General features: G+C 54.7%; 1 protein-coding gene across 3 annotated transcripts in view; it reads left to right on the top strand.

The window, feature by feature from the left end:
* The window catches only part of SMG6 (SMG6 nonsense mediated mRNA decay factor), a 105,079-nt gene that overhangs the window by 72,975 nt on the left and 13,801 nt on the right, over nt 1–18,303 (top strand). For 2 of the 3 annotated variants that reach the window (XM_021551030.2, XM_077787512.1), the window contains exons 14-15: nt 14,281–14,457; nt 17,384–17,533. In XM_021551030.2, coding sequence (XP_021406705.2) covers nt 14,281–14,457; nt 17,384–17,533 — 327 coding nt within the window. The remainder of the gene's footprint in view (nt 1–14,280; nt 14,458–17,383; nt 17,534–18,303) is intronic. The other variant, XM_021551031.2, reaches the window with a different exon arrangement.

The following is an 18,303-nucleotide window of genomic DNA, read 5'->3' as shown; positions in this document are numbered from 1 at the left end:
GGGCTCTTTGATGTCATCTCAGTTTTTGGACTTACATCAAGTAAATCTAAAAAAGAAAAGAAATGTTTTGGCTTAGCCCAGAACATTTGCACCTGAGCGAGATGACCTGTGGCTGTGCTGGTGTGGCCACCAGTAGAGCTGTGGCCTGGAGCAGGGAGATGGAGGATTCTGCTCCCAAAAGCTGCCTGGGTTGTCTCAAGTGGTGGGAGAGTTGACACATGTAAAAAAAGCTCCTCAAAGCAGTCCTCAAACATAGCACTGTCCCCCTGTGCTGATCAATGTGCTGCTGGGTGCAGAGAAAACTGGGTAGTTCAGGCCATTTGTGCCATGCTGAACAGCCTCTCCCATCTTTCCCATCCCTTTCCCTAATATTTCCTGAGAAATGTTATGTTGGGATGACTGCCCCTAAATATCCTCAGATTTCATGTGTTGTCTCCTAGTTCAGACCTCATGGTGCTGCCGTGAGGTTTATATTGAATAATGAGAGTGTTTAGTTGCAGGAGGGTTGGAATCAAGTGATTTTTAAGGCCCCTTCCAACCCAAACCATTCTGAGATTCTTGGTCCTGCTGCCCAAGCCCAGCTCCCTGACAGGTCACACATCCTGATCTTCAACTCCAGCTTGTTGTTACCTTTTTTTAATTTTTTTTTAGATGTTCTGACAAAGCTTGGCACATCACAATGGGTAGCAGCTTCCACTGCTCTCCCTGACAACTTCTGCAGCCCAAATAGCCTTGGTCCCTTTGTGTCCTCCTTCTGGGAGTGGCAGAAACTGGCAGAAGAGCAGCTAAGAAATGGGGTGTCCAAGGAGCTCATCTGGCTGGAAGCTGCTGCTCACAGCAAAGTCAGCATTTATGTTTTCAGAGGCCACGAGTGAAGGAGTTAATGATGATCCCAGATGGCTTCAGACTTTGCCTCTTGCCACCCCTTCCTATTCCCCCAGGATCTCAGATGGTGGCGGGAGATGAAGTAAAATTCTGGAGTTTATTGTAAAGTTCATCCCTCTCCCTAAATCATGCTGGAACTTGTGTGTGCTGTGCTGGCAGCTTCAATGGGATGCTACCTGGTAATTAATTAGTTGTCAAGAGACAGCCCAGAGCTTCCAAGTCTTTATATTCTTGCTAATAGAAATTGCTCTGATTACATTTTCCCCCTTGGCTGGAGGGATGAGGAGCAGGAGTGATGGTCCACGGGCAGCTGGAGCACGCCTGCCTGGTCTTTGCTGGGACTCCTCTGAGCGTGCTAGCACATGCTTCCATGAGCACAGACCCTGAGGGAGCCCCCTCCTGAGCCAGGGCTTTGCCAGCCTGCTCTGCTCACGTTTCTCATCACACACTTCCCCTGCCTTTGCAGGTGAGCCCTGCCACAATTTCCCTTCAGCTGCTCCTCAGGGTTTTCCCTTGGCATCACCCTTTCCTTCCCCTGCCCAGGCAGAGGTGCTTTGCATGTGCTTTTAAAGCCCTTTTTCTGGGCTGAGCTTAGAGAGACATTCAGTATCTACAGAGGTTCCTGGTGTTTTCCCTCAGCCTCGCTTCTGTTTCCTTTTCATTTTTATCTCCATGTTTCTGCAGTTAGTTGTCAGCAGATTTATGTTTTTACCTGCAGAGTGTGGTCAGGGAGTGAGAAGTGCCTGGATTTTGGGCTCAGCCAAGCAAGGCACTGGTCCTAAGCTGGGTTTACCTTACCTAATGGTTTATTAAAGAATAATTTCCATTTTTTGTGCACTAGCTTGTGTTTTTCCCATCTTTTTTTGCAGTGATTCTCTGCTAACAGAAGACAGTTGCCCTTCTTCTCCTCTCTGGCCAGTGCCTCTGTGTCCCCTAGCAGCCTGACACCTTGAGCATCCTCAAAATTAGAATATTAGGAGAATATTAGGAGCTGAAGCCTTCTCCTCCTCTCTGGCCACTGTCTGTGTGTCCCCTAGCAGCCTGACACCTTGAGCAGCCTCAAAATTAGAATATTAGGAGCTGAACTGCATCATCCATCCTTGTGCTTCTCTGTTGAGCACCACCACCTTGGTGGCAGCAATGTATGACACTCCAGCTCTTTGGGAGGTGTCACTCGTTGCTCTGCAGCAGGTCATTTTCTGTCTCAGACACAAAAATCAAATTTCCCATGGCTCCAGGGAGCGGCTGCTTGGGCAGGAGCTGGGAGAGGAGCAACCCAGCCCTCGTGGCAAGTGCAGAGCCCAGCCCAGGGGTGCTGCAGCTCCTTGGAGCCTGCCTGCTGCCCTGGGGAGCAGCAGTGCCCTGGCTGATCCCAGGGAGCCTCCCGGGCCGGGCTGCAGTGTGGCTGTGCCGGATGCTCTCACGCCTGCCGGGGCCGTGCCGTCCCTTCCCACCCCCGGGGAGCCCCGGGAGCTCCGACCCACCTGCCACGGCCGCCCTTGCAGACATATGGTCCCTTCTCTTTGTGTTTGCTTTAGTGTGGGAGGGCTCCACGCTGAACTCCTGGAGCTTTTAAGCTATTGTTAGTGCCGCAGCAGCCGTGGCAATTTTACAGGCATGGCCCCATCCCTAACAAAGGCAATTAGGATGCTATTCTGTTGGAGCTTCGGGGATGAGAGATTTCTAGTGTCTGGAAGGAGCAGTCTGGAAAGGGCATAATCTAATGCAGAAGATGAAGACAAAGGCATTTTGGAGGCAGGATGTGGGGAAAATGGGGGCATGAGATGCTCAGAGGGCAGAGCTGCTGCAGGATTGGGGATGCAGGAGCCCAGCAGCTTGGGGTGCAAGGGTGGAGTGAGCAGGAGAGCAGCAGAGATGCTGCTCTGGGCAGGTGCAGGGAGCTGTTTCTGCTGGGTTGGGGTGAAGGGGGAAGAGTTGGGTGCTCTGTCCTTGGGCAGGAAATGATGCTTCTGGTGAGAAAACTGTGGGGTGGAAAAAGCCCCAAGGTGTGACAACCACTAGAGTGTCACTCTGCAGAGTAGTGAGCAAAGGAGACGGAGGTGACAGTTGGGACAGGAGTGTCACAGGGCTGTCGAGTGACCTTGGAGGTGGCACAGGAGGGGGTGGGGGAGCAGGAGAGGGTCACAAGGGCCACCAGCACCATGTGGTTTGGTGCGATTCACCCAGGGCGAGTCCGGAGGCCGTTCCCAGTCACAGGGCTCGAGTTGCATTTCTTGCTGCTGGCTCCTTCCTCGCTTGGCTTTTCCAGCATCTGATCTGAGTGTTTGTTTGCTTCCAGTGATTTCAGTTGTTTTCTATTTTAGCTCCTGACCCCGAGTGCCTGGGCTGGGGCAGGCAGGCACCGTTTGAAAGCCGCCACTTGGCGGCAATAACTGTTCGAGCCGCGGAGCAGCACCCATCTAACCCCTCTTTTCACACACTCGGAGCTTCCCAAACATTAACCTTTGGATTAAAATTTTCCATGCTTGGTCTCTCCCCAGATGTGATGTCTGAGCTTTGGTTTGGGTTCATGTTTTTCCTGTTTGCTGGATTCGTATTATGGGAGAATGAAAGAAATACTTTTCCCATTTACAAAAAAAAATTTATAGTCTTCATTTATTTAGGGTTTTTTTTTTTTTTTTTCATTCGGGGATTCACCAAAAATGGTTGAAGTTTGAAGCTGAAAATAATCAGCTTGGCTGCAGCAGGCTGTTGTCACAGCACTCAGGGAAGTGCCACAGCTCCAGGTGTGTGACACCGTGGGTGCCACCAGCACAGCCTGCTCAGCCCACTCCAGGTACATGCAGGCACTGCCAGCAGAGCCAGGAGAGCCTTGCTGTGAGTCAGCCTGAGTAACTCCAGATCTGCAAGAGGGCGTCTGGCTTTTTGTTTTTTAGAAAAGAGGGGGGAAAAAAAGTTGTTTTTCAGGCTCCACATGCAGGATGCGCCGGGGCCGGGGTGAGTCAGGCACGGGCTCGGCTCCGCGCCGTTCCCGGTCCCCAGCTCCCGGTGCAGCCCGTGGCATGGCCGGGAGGTGACGTGCTGGGGACACGGCCGTGTGCTCGCCCTGCTGTGCCTCTCTCCTGCCCCAAGGCCCCTGTGCAGCCTGGCTGTCGCTGCCCTCCTTTGCAGGACAACCGGCCTCCTTCCATCTGCTGTCACCAAGGGGCTGCACCATTCCCTGTCCTAATGCCAAGCACTCAGATCCCGCTCCTGACACCTTCTTCTCCACCTTGGACAATGGCTCTGCATTTCCCTGCGTTGATTTTTCTTATATATATTTTTTGCTGGCTGCTGCACCCCTCCTTTGTGCTCCAAGTCTGCTCGCTGCTCATCGGGTGGGGACCTGTGCTGCTCACACCAGCACTTGTAATGTCTGGCCTGCAGCTCTGCCAGAGGCCAGAATTGGCTCTCGGAGCACGGCTGGATCGCGAGGACGGTGTTAGATGGAGGGTGGAGTGAGCGAATACCCCTCTCTTCCTACTGTGCTTTCAGGAAATGTCTCTAATGCAGCTGTAAGTGTGAATGAAGTCAAAAGTATGGATTGGTGCCCCTGCTCCAGCCCACCCCACTTGTCGGGGCCCATCCAGAGTCCCCACCCTATTGTTCTGCTTCAGCTCCTCCGTTTCGGGGCAGGGGCCCTGCTCTGCACTCAGCATCCACTCCCGAGAGGAGGAGCTCTCCCGAAAACAAAGACACAGCGAATAGCTTTCCTTTCCCCACCAAGCCAACGTTCCAACTCCTCCTTCCCTTCCCTAGGTGTGTTTGCAGCTCTTGGCCCAGCTGGAAGCAAGCAACTGCAAGACTCAGGCCATTAATCATTTGCCAGAAAAGCTGAGTATTGGGTATAAGTAGCAGAGCTGTGCTTGCTGCTTCCTTAAAGCAGAGCACGATCTGCTTGGGCCAGAGCTCACGGCGGGTGCCTAAAATCACCTCACTGGGAGGCTAAGGGAGCATGTCCTGCTTAGAGCAGCCCCTCCTGGAAGAGAACATGGGCTCTCAGGCACTGGAACGTCATTGGGAGTCCCCTAAGTGGCAGCATTTCACTGTAAAGCAAAACAGAGCGTCTGTCCCTCCCTGGAGTGGCTGCTGGAAATGGTGCGAGCCGCTTCCCGCCCTGCCCCGAGCCGGGAGCGCGCTGCCAGCGCGGTTCTTGCGGCGGGGGGGAATGCCAGGATTGGTAATATCTCTGGGGCTGTGGTGTCGCAGCCAGCCGAGCTGTGGTGGCATTTTTATGGTGTTATTCCATTGCCTGCTGTATCCCCACCCTCCGTTTTCAAGGGAATTCAACGCTGGCCCCGGCAGAGCAGTCAGAGGAGCTCCTCCCTGCACATGGCAGCCCCGTGAGCTGCCCTTGCACCAGGGCTTTGTTAGTTCAAAGCAAAGCTTCTCCTTCCCCTTCCAAAGCTGAGGAGAGGCAGAGTGCCCTGAGCTTCCCAGCAGCATCCAGGGCTGGTGAGGCATGCGAGAGGCACCAGGGCACTGACGTTGCTCTGTCTGGCTTCTGGTTTGTGGAGCAGAGGTTTCTCATCCCATGGCTCTGACTCAGGTATCTGTTTCCTCTGATGTGGGCAGCCATCACTGGAGCTTTTGCCTTGGGCACGTTGTTTTGTGTCCCCCAAGGGGTGGTGGGAGTTGTGGGAGAGCTCCCTGAGTGCTGCCACTGCTGGCCAGTGCTGTGCATCCCTGGGATGGGAAAAGCAGCGTTGCAGGAGCAGCATCTCTGTGTTCTAAAGTTCCCCTAAAACTGGTGGGGTGAGCATGCAGTTTGTGTCCTAGACAAAAGTCTGAAGGAAATGAAATACACACACATCTTGACTCAAGCCAGTGCGTGCACTCTAACTCAGATTTTGGGCTGTTGCTGGGTGTCAGCTCAAGGACCCTCAGCTCGCTGCTCCATATCCAGCTCCATGTAACAGCAGCACCAAATTCCTTTGGCACTGGATGCTTAGGAGGGATCTTTTGTGGTATTTATTTGACTGCATTTTCCTGGCCAAACAGCCTTGCCTGAACTCAATACCGTTGTGCCACGGGCACTAACCACTCTGACCAGTTTACCTAGAGAGGGATCTCAGTTCAGCAGGTTGGGATTATCACCCGCTGAGAATTGCTGGTGTTTGAGGAAGTGAAAACCCCCTGGGGAGGCTGCGAGCAGTGGCCAGGTGGGAGCTTTGCTGCTTTAGGAGGTTTTAGTGGTTCTCATTAAAACAGTCTCCTGTAGACTCAGTTTCCTAAAAGAAGAGGAGAAAATTCCAAACGCTTTCATCCCAGTTCAAGTATCCACCAGGGCAGGGAACTGTGGAAGTTACGGTGGGATCTCAGATGACATTCTCTGGAAAGAAAACTTAATAGAGTGCAAGTATGAAATGCTCAGGCCAGAGCAGCTGTGCCCTCTGCAAAGGCTTGGCCAGTGCTTGCACCTCTCCCTCGCCTGTGCTGGGTAAGGAAGGGCAGAGAGGGCGAAATCAGGGGTCTGCTGGAGGAGCCCCTCTGCTTTGGAAGCCTTTGGCACCTCCGTGAGATATTTAAATGACAGACAGACATATAGGGATCTGTAAATACTCATTTGGTGCCAACTAAACCACAAAGAAGATACAGCATTTGTGGTCCAAGGAAGTTTAAATATTTGTGGTCAAACTTAAAATTCGACATAAAACTCTCATCTGCGATGGAAGGCGGCCAGGAACTGCATGGAGAACGTATAAGCTGTGTAAACTCACAGAAATGGCTTCCCAGCCAGCTCTGCCAGGACCAGGCAGAATATTCCAGCTCTTGCCTCTCTGCCTGAAGCAGAGGTGACACAGGAAGGGCAGGAGGTGGATGGTGCAGGCTGGGCAGGTGGGGGCTGTCAGGGTGAGCTCTGGTTTGCACCTTTTTTAATGCTATTTTTATATTGTAGATTGCCAGCCCTGCTTCCCCGTTCCTGTGTTGTCATGCTTTTCCTTCCACCGCTCATCTTCCCACTGTCACAGCACTCTGTGACACTGGTGCTTTGTCCTGTGGGACAGGAATCTCTGAATTTCTCAGTGGGTTAAATCCTGGGGCAGTTTCTCGTTGTCTCCATGGGGAAGTCCTTGGAAAAGAGTTTGTGCTGTTGGTAAATCTTCAGGGTTTCCTCCTTGTGAGCCCCCAGCAGGGCCAGCTCCCTCCTGCCACCGCTCCAGAGACACATTCCAGAACAGGGAGGGTGCCAGATAACCACAGCACTGTCCCCACAGCACGGGGCAGCCTGCACGGGGCTCCTGCCCCCTTTTTTTCCCTCCACATGTCCTGCAGAAAGGGCTCTGTCTCAGGGCACTGTCGCAAGAGCGCCCTGAGATTTGCAATCGAGATGTTGGATTGAACATTCACCAGCCGCATTTCCCAAATTCCAGGAGAGACAGATCCCAGTCCTGGCACAGCAGCACAGTCTCTGGTCACCAGTGTGGCCCCACGAGCAGATGTACCCAAAAAACACCCGGGGTGGAGAGGTGTGGGGGTGGCCCTGCCTTGTCCCCAGCGCCAGCGTCCTCTGCAGTGGTGGCCTCAGAGGAAGGGCAGCGTGCGGCTGCTGGGAGCAGAGCGGTCGCCTTTCCCTTACTAAGCAATCCTCCCTTCCTCCACCGAAGAGCCTGCTAACCACTTTCTTATCTGTCTGAACTCTGCAAAACAATCTCTGGCAAGGCAGGCATCCTCCGAAATGGCAGAGGAAATAAATTCCCCCAGTCCCCGAAAAGGAAAAGACTTGGAGGCTCCTGCGGCAGGGAGAGCAGCCCATGCCCTGTGAAAGCTGTCAGTGGTGCCACGGTGGCTTTGCTGAGGATAAGGAGCTTGCCTTCCTCCTTCCCCAGCCTGGGACCACGGGTTGGGGGCAGGATTTCAGGGATTTGTCTTCCCCTGTTCATGTTCCAGTAGGATTTGCAAGGCAGGAGCAGAGCAGGCTCCTTTGGACTTGGCTTGACTCGTGGCCTGACTTTTTCTTTCCTTGGGAAGTTTGGGAATGTGCTGGAGGTTGGACTGGGAGACAGGAAGGCACTGAGGTGACTGTAGCAGGGAGTCCCTGTGTGTGACTCACTGTTTCTCCAGGAGTCATCTGCCTCTTTCACAGCTGTGATTTTTCAGCCCCTCGTTCACATGACAGACAATTTAAATGTGTAGTCCTGTGCTCAAGCCTTCACCTTGAAGAGCAGAAATGCCCTGGATATGTCACGGCTGTGGGGATCAGCACATGTGGCCATGGTGGGTGGAAGAAAATTCTTTCTCCAGTGAAAATTCCTGCAAAAATTCCTGTAGTGTCTGACTGGAGGCACCATTTTGCTCTGTGGAGGAGCCCACAGCCTCTGCTGAGCTGTTGGCACCAATGCCTGAGGACATGAGGAGAATTAGACACTCACAAACCAGATGAAACATCCCCATTACTCACTGGAAGCTTCCTGTACCCCATCATCTTCTCTAGGACTGCTCTGGGGGATAAAATTAAACAAGCTGAAGAGCCACCTCCTGCCTACGAGGTGTTGGATGCAGCCTGGAGCCAACTGCTCCGTGCTGCAAATGCTGCTGCTCCCTGGATCTGACAAAGAAGTTCTTTAGCACATTTAACAGGTGAGTAAGACATTAGGGCAAGTCTTTCCAAGCATCAGTGAAAGCCAAAAGCTTGGTTTGGAATCCAGCAGGAACTTTCCTCTCCAGGCTGTGCAACTCCAGGGAAGCAGTTGGTCCTGGGCTGGGCTGTGTTAGCTCTCCAGGCCATCCTGGGCACAGGAACTTTAGGTGGATCTGGAGGATGGTTTTTCATCTGGAACATCTGCTTTGGCTTTGGTGTTGACTCTTCCACAAAATTAACTAAAGGTTCCTGCAGGATCCCCAGAGTTATTTTGGCTTCAAGCCCTGGAGCTGCTCACAGCTTCCCCCATGTCACTGAGTCTCACCCTGCTGTCCTGCAGCTGCCAGCAGTGACAGGTACCAGAGCCTTGGCAGGAACCTGTGCAGGCTACTCAGGGCTTCTTCTGGTCTCTGACCCCAAAACCCGTGTGACTCATCTCAGATCCATCACTTTGCACCTCTATGTCACCCGTGTCTGCATCACTGCCCTGGATGAGGCAAGCCCAGCAAGCCCTGGGGATGGTGGGCAGCTGGCTCACTTTCCATGCTGCTTTCTAGCTTTAAAGGCCAGTCCTGGCTGATCTCTGTGGCCTTTAAAGCTGCAAAGAGAACTGTGTGCCAGGCTAAAGCACATCTGCTGTGATGACTTGTCTGAGACTGTGTGCCCCAGTGTAGAAGCTGGAGCTGTGCCTGAGTGAGGCCAGGATGCTGGGAGAGAGTTTAGGATAAGACATGGCCACACTTTTCTCTTTGGAGAGTGGTTCTCCATCTGTAGCCACAGGGAAGAGCAACTGGAATGGTTCTTCTGGACTTCTCTGTCTTCCTCTCTCTGATGGAGCCTCTGGCATGGATGTAGCAGATCCTTTCCCCACATGTGCTCTCTGGTTGGTGCACAGGATCTGCAGTGAGATCCATCCAAGCCAGAGGTGCCTTGGTTTGGTCCCTGCTGCAGCCACAGTTGCTCTCTTGGGTCACACACGCCACTGCAGGCAGGAGCTTGCTTGTGGGCTTAGTTGAAATTAAAAGTTTCTCTGAGAGACCTGTGCCTGCAGGCAGCTCTCAGCTGCTGAAACCAGGGTTACACCCAGCTGTGAGTGCCTCTGCCCAGCTGGGATGGACACCTTGGTCCTCCCTACCCAGGAACCAAACGCCTCCAAGCTGTATTTGGGGCTGGGCAGAGCAAGGGGCTCCTCGGGTGGAGCTCAGAGAAGTTGGGCTGTGTTGAGTCCAGGGTTGAACCCACCCAGCTTCTGTGCAAGCCTGTGAGATTAAAACCCAAGGCAGGCGCTTTCCTTTGTGCTCCTCCTCCGAGCTGGCTCCCCAGGGATGGGAGGAGGCTGCTGGGGCACAGGGAGGCACTGAGCCATGGCCTGCCTGGATGTTTTGCAGGGTCAGTGCAAACGTTTCAGCTGGGCAGTGCAGTCGCTGCGTGGTTTAGATTGTTTGGGGCTCACTTGGTCTCAGCATCGTTCAGCTACTTCAGCTAAGACATGTTTAAAATGATGTGGCAAAAACAGTGTTATCCCCACTCTGGATCGTGCTGGAGCTTGGCTCCGAGTCCCAGGCCTATCCCGTTCCCATCTCCGAATCTGGGATGGGATCTCTCCATGCTATGACTCAAACTTCTCATGTCCTTTTCCCCTTCTGAATCCAGCTGTCAGGATGTGCTGGTGTCTCCCCCTCGCACATCGGAATGCAGAGTCGGCAATGGCAGCCTGTCCTCTGAGCAATCACTTCTCCAGAGCTGCTGCCTCCTGTTTCCTCGTGGAGTCTCAGGTTGGGAGAGGGAGAAGCTGCCGGGATCCCTGCACACACCTCCAGCAGCAGCGTGGCATTGCCAGAGGACGCGGGGCAGCCCCTCCAGACCATGTCCCCCCCGGGATGCGGCAGGGCTCCCCTGGCCAGCTGGCTGGGCTGCCGGAGGCTCTTTGGACTAGCTGAAGGAATCTGCATTCCTGCCTCCCAGTTGTTTGCTCTTTAGGACGCTGTGTAAAATTAACAAGTTGTAAAAGTTGATTGAAGGCGGCGGAGGGTGTGACAGCGATTTTCGGAGCTGCGGGAGAGCGGCGTGCGGGGCCGGCCCGGGGGCAGAGGCGCGGCTCCAGGCGCTCCTGTGACCCAAAGCGAGAGCGGGGCTGGTTTCTGGTGGTGTCAGCCCGCCAGCACCAGGTGCAGGTGTCCCCTCGGGCACAGAGCTCACAGCTCTCAGAGCAAGCCCTTCCCTCCTCTTAAATCTCCTGGAGGACATGTGGTGCTCTGGTGTGGGAGTCCTTTGCCCTCCACAGCGCTCAGGGAAGCTTTTCCCCTTCTGCCTGTTTTATGAGTGGGGGCAAATACAGCTGAGACCATAGAGGGGATCAGCTTCATTAGATCTGGGAGCCCCTGGTTAGACTGGGGAACCCCACTGACTGCTGGCAGGAGGTGACACTGTGAGGTCGTGGTGGCACTGGCACTGCAGAGTGGCTTCGAAAACACAACAGCTGGTACAGTTAATGCGCAGCCCTGTGGGTCTCAACAGGCAGCTAGTGTGTGTTAATGTGTGTCCCGCTGTGTCTTACTCAATGATCACTATGTTAATGTGTGACCCATGAATTAGCAGTTGGCTAATGAATCTCTGGCAGTGTGGCCAAGCTGGTGGTGAGCCTTTCTGATGGAGCAGGAGATTGGAAACATCTCCCCTCCAGCCCCAGTGAGATCAGGCTGGCAATCAGGGCTGCTGCAGCCGAAGCCACCTCAGTCCCACGCTTGGCCCCCGGCCACGTGTCCCCGAGAGGCACCGCGGTGGCGAGGTGCTCTGGGGTGGCTCTGGGGAACTGAGCCCGGGTCATGGACGGGGGCACCAGACCACTTCAGCAATTCTCATTTTCGGTTTTCCTTTGAGAACGGTTGCGTTCGTGTCAGGCCTATTTTCATACCCAGCAGTGACTCGGAGCCAGGCTTTCGGTTCCTGCTGTCGCACTGCACAGAGGGGGAAGGGCTCTGGGGTTGAGGTGTCTGCTGCCACATCACCAGAAACATCCCCACCGTGTCATTTCACGCTGCCATTCCTTCGGGAAGGTCGGGCACAGCTCCTGCTGTCCCCACCCCGCCCCGCTGGCATTGCCACGAGCGCCGGCGAGCGCCTCGGCGGCCGTCGCGGTTATCCTGGCGCTGCCGCTCACATTTCCACCCTGAAACAGGAAGTTTCTGACCAAAGCAGGTTGCTCGGCGGCACGCAAGGTCCCTCTCCGCCGTTCCAGAGAGCCCTGGGTGCCAGTCACGGGTCACTTCATTCCCAGCCTGGCTGCCGGCAGCCCGGGGCTCTGCCGCGTCCTCCCCGAGCAGGGCTGCACGTGACAGGGATGTGCAGAGCGTTCGCTCCTTCCCTGTTTTTCATTCATGTGGGCTGGAAAAATGTGTTCATGAGACGAGTTGCTGTGGCATTATGTCATGGGCCTTTGGTTGGGCTCTTTTCCCCCCAGCAGATGAGCTGGATTTAAGCATGTGCTGTGCTGGCTTGGCAGGAAATCTGGTGTTTCCTACTGGTTTCTTCTTCAGGGGAGGAAGGAGTGATCCCACCTGCCCTTGTCCCCAGCCCCAGCCAAGGGTGAAGGGAGCTCTTCTGCATTTTGCCCAATCATTCTTGATCCAAGAGGCTCAGATTTAAGCCTTCATGGAGCAATGGGTGCACTGCAGCTGTGTCAGCACTCAACCCCTCCTGAAAACCTCATGGATGTGGCTTTTATTTCTAGAGGTGTCTTAAGAAATCTCTGAGGAATAGGGTCAGGATGGGGCACCCATCTCTTCCCTGCCTATAAAGGCAGTTCCTGCATCCCCTGCCCTGCTGTTGCTGTTCTTGGCTACATCCTGGCATCCCCTGGCATGTGGCTGGTGGTGGTGGGCACTCTGCTCGCCCAGCAGCCTGGGCACAACAGAACTGCAGATACCCAGACTGGAAAATCCCTGGGCAGAAGTTACCCCATGTGAGTCAGGCTGGGTCTCCATGGCATTAACCCATGGAGCTGGGGGTGAAGCCAGTGGTGAGGTTTCCACCACTTCCCTCAGCTGCAGCCCGGAGCTCTCAGAGCTCTCAGGAACTCTCAGGAGGGATGTTTCCCATGACAGCCATTCCCACTTTGCTCATGTTCTCTTTCCTTTGGACTTTCCCCTGCACACAATCATTCCTAAAGGAGAGCCAGGAGGTTGGGAATGTTCCTGTGGTGACACATGCAGGGATTGCTCCTGGCTAGATTGCACAAGCAAAAGGCTGTCCTGGGAAAGAGGATCCCCAGCAGCTCCTGGAGCTGTTGAGCTGGTGTCACCTTGTCCTTTGCTCCCCATGGCACCATAGGACACTTTATAGGTGTAGAATCAGCAGTTATGAATCCTTTGGTCCTCAAAATACTAATTCTTGTGATCACCCTGCTCACACCACCTCCCTGCAGCAGCAGCTGCCTCTGTGGGGAGGACAGGGCTTCTCCTCCCATGCAGGTACAGGGGGACAAAAGGATTTCAGGGGGACACCTTCCAACAGAGGCAACCCCAGCTGCGGGTGCACGAGGGTGGCTTGCTCCGGCAGTAGCCGAGGTGGGAGGTTGGAGGTCAGAGGAGGGTCAGGTTTTTGACACGCACGGCAGCGACACGGTGGTTAAAATTAGCCTGCAGAGAGGAAACTGGCAGTGCTGTGGAAGAGCAGAAGCTTCCTCTCACGGCAGCCTGGTGCAGTGGGGCCAGTGCCACTGCCAGCCCTGGCTCACCCAGGCACGGCCCCGCCGGGCACAACCACACCAGGACCAGGCCTGGCATCACACGGTGTGTGTCCTGGCTGTGAGCTACCTGGCCCTTTGCCCACCTTCAGAATGCCAGTCCTGGGAGCCTGCAGAGACCGTTTTGGCATGGGGGTCTCTGAGACTGCTTTGGTCTACGAGCACAGCAAACCCAGGGTGGTTTGGGGGCAGGGAAAACTCAGGCGTCAGCACAGATTTTGTGTCCATAGTGCGCAGCACTTTTAATCTTGTTTGCTGACTTTCTCCCTATAAATCTGCAGCTCCCTGGGGGTGACACCAGTCAGCAGGAAGCACCAGGGGAGAGCTGTGCAGGTGCAGAGCCCTGCTGCAAGGGGACAAGGGCTGAGCCAAGGCCAGGCGTGGCAGAGGTGCCGGCTGAGTCTGTGCCGCGTGGGACAGGGCTGTGGAGGCACCAGGCTCCCGTGCTCTGGAAACTCCATTTGAGAGCCTCATAAATTGGATAATTACCCAAGCTATTGAGTTTCCTTCAGGCTAGATCCGTCCCAGCCTCCCCAACAGGGCTCCCCAGTTGGTCTGTGAGATGGGCCCGTGGGACGGGGTCGGGCTGGAAGTGAGATGGAGCTCAGGTTTTCTCAAATGCCCCCACCCTCTCACTCTCACACCTGCATCCCTCCATAGCTTTTAGGGGGGAAGTCCAACAACGAAGCCAAAAGGAAGCAGAGGGATAGGCCACATCATTGATCTGTCATGGTTCAGCAGGATTTTCCCCCATTTGCTGGGGCTGGGCAGGGGGCTGGCTGTGCCCTGGGAGTCCTGCAGCCCTGGAGTGCTCAGAGGAAGCAGCACAGGATCGGCGCTGAATGTCCTGACTTTGCCTGCCTCCTTTTCCCTGGGGACTACAAAGCAAGGCAAACCCCTTCCAGCCATGTTTAGAAGAGGGGCACCCCTCACATCCCTGAGGTGCTGCCTGCATCCCACTGGGCCTTCTATCCCAAACATTTCCCCTGGGTTGTTACTCATCCGCTCCCCTTTGCACTGACTTTGTTTTCTTTTCCCTCTCCCCAACCCCCTCGTCCTCACCCTGTAGGTTATTGCAGCCGACTGCAAGAGGGTCACAGTTCTGAAGTATTTCCTGGAAGCCCTTTGTGGACAAGAAGAGCCTTTGCTGGCATTCAAGGGTGGAAAATATGTGTCAGTGGCACCCGTCCCAGACGCCATGGGAAAGGAAATGGGAAGCCAAGAGGGAAAACAACTGGAAGATCAGGTACCGTGAGGGAAGAGCGCGCCTCGGTGAAGGAAGAATCACCCCTGTGGGGCCCAGCCTCTGCCTGCCCTGCAGCTCCCGCTATTTATAGCTGGCCTAGCTGCGTGTGCATTTTATGGGGAGAGGCAGGGGGGGTGAATGGTGCACAGCCCTTGTCTCCTGAGTGTGCTTCGCTCGTGCCCCTTCCTGCCAGCCCGGCCCGCCCGCCTCTATCTCGCACGCCGCTATGAGTTCCAGATGCTGCTTTCTTCATACCCAGGCTGGGGGCAGCTTTAATAACGTGCAGCACCACGGCCCCGGGAGAGGAGGTGGGCGAGGGGGTGTCAGGGTTCAGCTTCAGGATCAAGTTTATAGCCGTGGAGCTCGTTGTGGCAGAGGCCTGAGCTCCAGCCTCCAGCACACGTACAGGAAGAGCTGACATTGGCGCCCCGTCCCTCCCCTGCCTCTCACATCCTGATGTGATTAAGGAATTCAACTCTTGTTTTTCTGCCCTTGCTTGTTCCTGTAGGCCTTGCTTCACTCCAGGCTCCGTGTGTGTGTTTAAGGGCCCTGCCAGCTGCTCTGCAGGTTGACTCCTTTCTTCTGTTTAATCTTGCAGTTGGAAAGGCCAGGGAAACAGGAGAGAGGAGCAGAGGCGTTGGGAATGGGAGGCTGGGTGGCCTGGTGCTGCCAGGCTCACTCTGGCTCCCTTCCCTGAGCTGGGCCGGGCACTCAGAGCCAGAGGGATGTCACCCTGAGCAGGGACAGCACCTCCTCTCTGTCCCATGGGAACTGAAAGTCAGAAAGCTCAGAGAAGCCCAGAGCAGTGCTGTACTCAGCACCCTCCTTGTCCCATCTGAGCAGGGGACAGCAAATCCCCAGGCAAAAGTTGTCTCTGTAAGGTGGGAGGCCTGGATCTTTGTCCTGTTCTGGAGGTGTTCAAGCTGGCATGTGGGATATGGGGGAATGTTTAGGTTCTTCCTAGTGTCATGACAGGGAATGGTCCTGTTCTTCAGAATCCTCCTTTTGTTGGCTCAGTCCATCCAGTTCCTGCTGTGAGCAAGCACAGTACCAGGATAGCTCCCTCCTGCCCCATCCCCACAGTCTGTGCTCAGCTGTGGGAATCTCTCCATGAGCTCATTGTGCAACCCTGCAGCTTCCCTCTTGGGCTCTGATCTCAAGGGAGCTTGCAGCTCACCAGAGTGACCACCAGCACTGTGGGGCAAGCAGGTCCTGACCCCCCTCAGCAGAGCTGCATCAGACAGAGGCTTGTCCCTGAGGCCCTGGTGTGACACTGTCGCTCTGGCAGCATCCCCCCCATCCCCTGTGGTCCAGGCTGTCCCAGCAGAGGGAAGTGAGCCTGAGGGCTCCCATCTTCCTCGTTCCCATAGCTAAAAGGTCACAGGGAGAGAAGAGAAGGTGGTTCTGTGGGCTGGGTGAAATGATTGAGTGCACAACTGTGCAGCACTGGGGTTGTTCTAAATTAAGACCACGAGTCCCTTCTGCTGACACGTGTGGTGGCAGCCTGCACAGGGCAGGGAGTGTAGCCCTGCTCTTAACTCTCTATGCAGGATCTGTCTCCTGCAGCCCTCCAGGGGCTCAGAGCAGGTTTTTCCAGCCAGGTGCCATCTGGAAACCCTACCCAGCCCCATCACAACCCTTGGATTTTGTGCAGAGAAGGGAGGATGAGTAGTGGCATGGCTTGGGAAGGCCACCATGATGACTGAGGAGCAAGTTTTGCTCATGAGGTGAGGGGTCTGCATGCAGCAGTGGAGAGTTGGGCTCCTGGGCAGCACATGTGGGACACATGTTGAGGAACAGGGACTTGGGGGCTCTCCTTTGGGTGTGGAATGGCTGGGGAGAGCAGCAAAGCTTGGGCAGAACATGTTGTGAGTGATGCCCAATTAGACACCAGCCACCACCTCCCACCCTCCTGTATCCCAGAGATTTGGGTACGTGGGGAAATGCCAGTGTGGCCTAAGGTAGGAACAGCATGGTTCCTTCTGGGGTCTCCAGTTGAGGCAGTGCAGGCACACTGGGAACAGTCTGCAGAACTGGTGGGGAACCTCAGGGCAGAGTCTCTAGGAGAGGAAGAAGATGCAGTATGGTCCAGATGTGGTGGTGTGGCCAAGGAGGTTGGAGAACCAGGGACCCTTGGATTCAGCAAAGACAAGGTTCCTGGACAGCAGGAGCATGGCAAAGGCTGACTAGAATTAGGCTGGAAATGTTAACAGAGGAAGTAATTAACTGTTGAAATGAGTGACCTTGAGACACAGTGGATGTTCCATCATGTGGAGTTTTAAAATCAAAATATTGAACATCTCCTTCTGAAACATCTGTTCCAGACCAACTGGAAGTTTTAGGGTGGGTGCAGGAATCTCCCTGGACTACTTAGAGGTCAAAATGGAGAAGGGCACCTGAGTTTGTGGATCTGAGGTTCCTGTCAGGACGAGAAGCCCATGGGATGAGGGAGCAGTGTTAGAGCAGCCTGGTGCAGGGAGGTGGGAAGAAGCAGCCTGAACAGGGATGTGCAGCCTAAACAGCCAGGCAAAGCAGAGAGACAGGGAAATACCATGATTTCACAGAACTGGAGGCAATAAAACATGAGTGACTCACCCAAGGCTGTGGGAAGAGTTTTCCAAGGTGAGGAAGAGGGTGTGATTTTAGAGCAGAGCATAAAGCTGGGATGCCCCTGCCTAGCCTGGTTGCTGCCTTTCCTGCCCATTACCTCCTGTCTCACCTTGTCATTTCCTGAAGGTTTGCTATTTATTTGGCTTCTTTTGGATGTTTAGAAATAGTCAGTCACCCATCAGCAAGGGGTGATGGACTGCCTGGCAGGGAATTGTCTGCTGGAAAAGGAAGAGCAAAACAAGAATGATCCCTGCCACCAGCATCCCCTTACAGTGACTGCCCTCCTGTTTTTCTCTCTTTCTGCATTTCCTGGAAGAAGGAGGATGATGTGAGGATTGAGGCCTTTGAAGATGACTCTGAGACTGAAGGCAGTGGAGGAGAGATGGACATCAAGGAGCTCAGAGCCAAAAAGCAAGCACTGGCCAGGAAAGTCGCTGAGCAGCAGCGCCGTCAAGACAAGATTCAGGTAGGATGGGCTGATCCCACCTTGCTGTGCCAGTGGTGCACAGCTGTTTTCCTACCATGCTTCAAAGGCTTCTTGAGATGTCCTTAACCTTAACCTTCCTGGGTGTAATGCCACGTGCTGCCTCTGTGAAACCCAGCAGCAAACAGCTTTGGCCCTTTGGAAGGTCCAGATCTGGGTTGCCGTCCGCACCCTGGGTAAGACCTGCCCTCCCAGGCCTTGAAATGGTTTTGGAGACCCACTTGAAGCCAGACACAGCTTCGCTGTGGAGCTGCCAGCACACCCAGGAGTGGCAGGGCAGTGCTTTAGCTGCTGGCTGTAGTGCTGTGTGTGCCAGGCAGCGAGCTGTGCCCCAGGGCAGCGGCTCCTCTGCGTGTGTGCAGTGAGCTGTGCCCCCACCCAGGGCAGAGGCTCCGTGACAGCGAGATTTGGTGAGAAATCAGCCTTCCTGTGCAACGGGGCACAGGCAGACAAGGGAGAGGGTGGGACATGAACAGCAGAGTTCATGCGGGAGCCAGCGGTGGAAAAATAAGTCTGCGAACGGCTGCTGCAGCCAGAACGTTGCCATCGTTATGGGGACAAACAGACGGGATGCAGGTGATCCTGGCCTGGCCCTGGCCTGATGAGAGCATGTTTCCCAGTGGGAGTTGGTGAAGTGAACTGGTTGAACTGGGAGCAGCTGCCTGGCGATGCACCCTGTTGCTTTAAGAGCAATCTCACATGCATGGATGGCTGTTGGCTGCCTCCTCGCTCGCAACCCCTCTTCCTCCAGC

The sequence above is a fragment of the Lonchura striata genome, chromosome 20 (genome assembly GCF_046129695.1).
Source record: "Lonchura striata isolate bLonStr1 chromosome 20, bLonStr1.mat, whole genome shotgun sequence".
NCBI lineage: Eukaryota > Metazoa > Chordata > Aves > Passeriformes > Estrildidae > Lonchura > Lonchura striata.
This window is presented reverse-complemented; position numbering and strand designations above follow the sequence as displayed.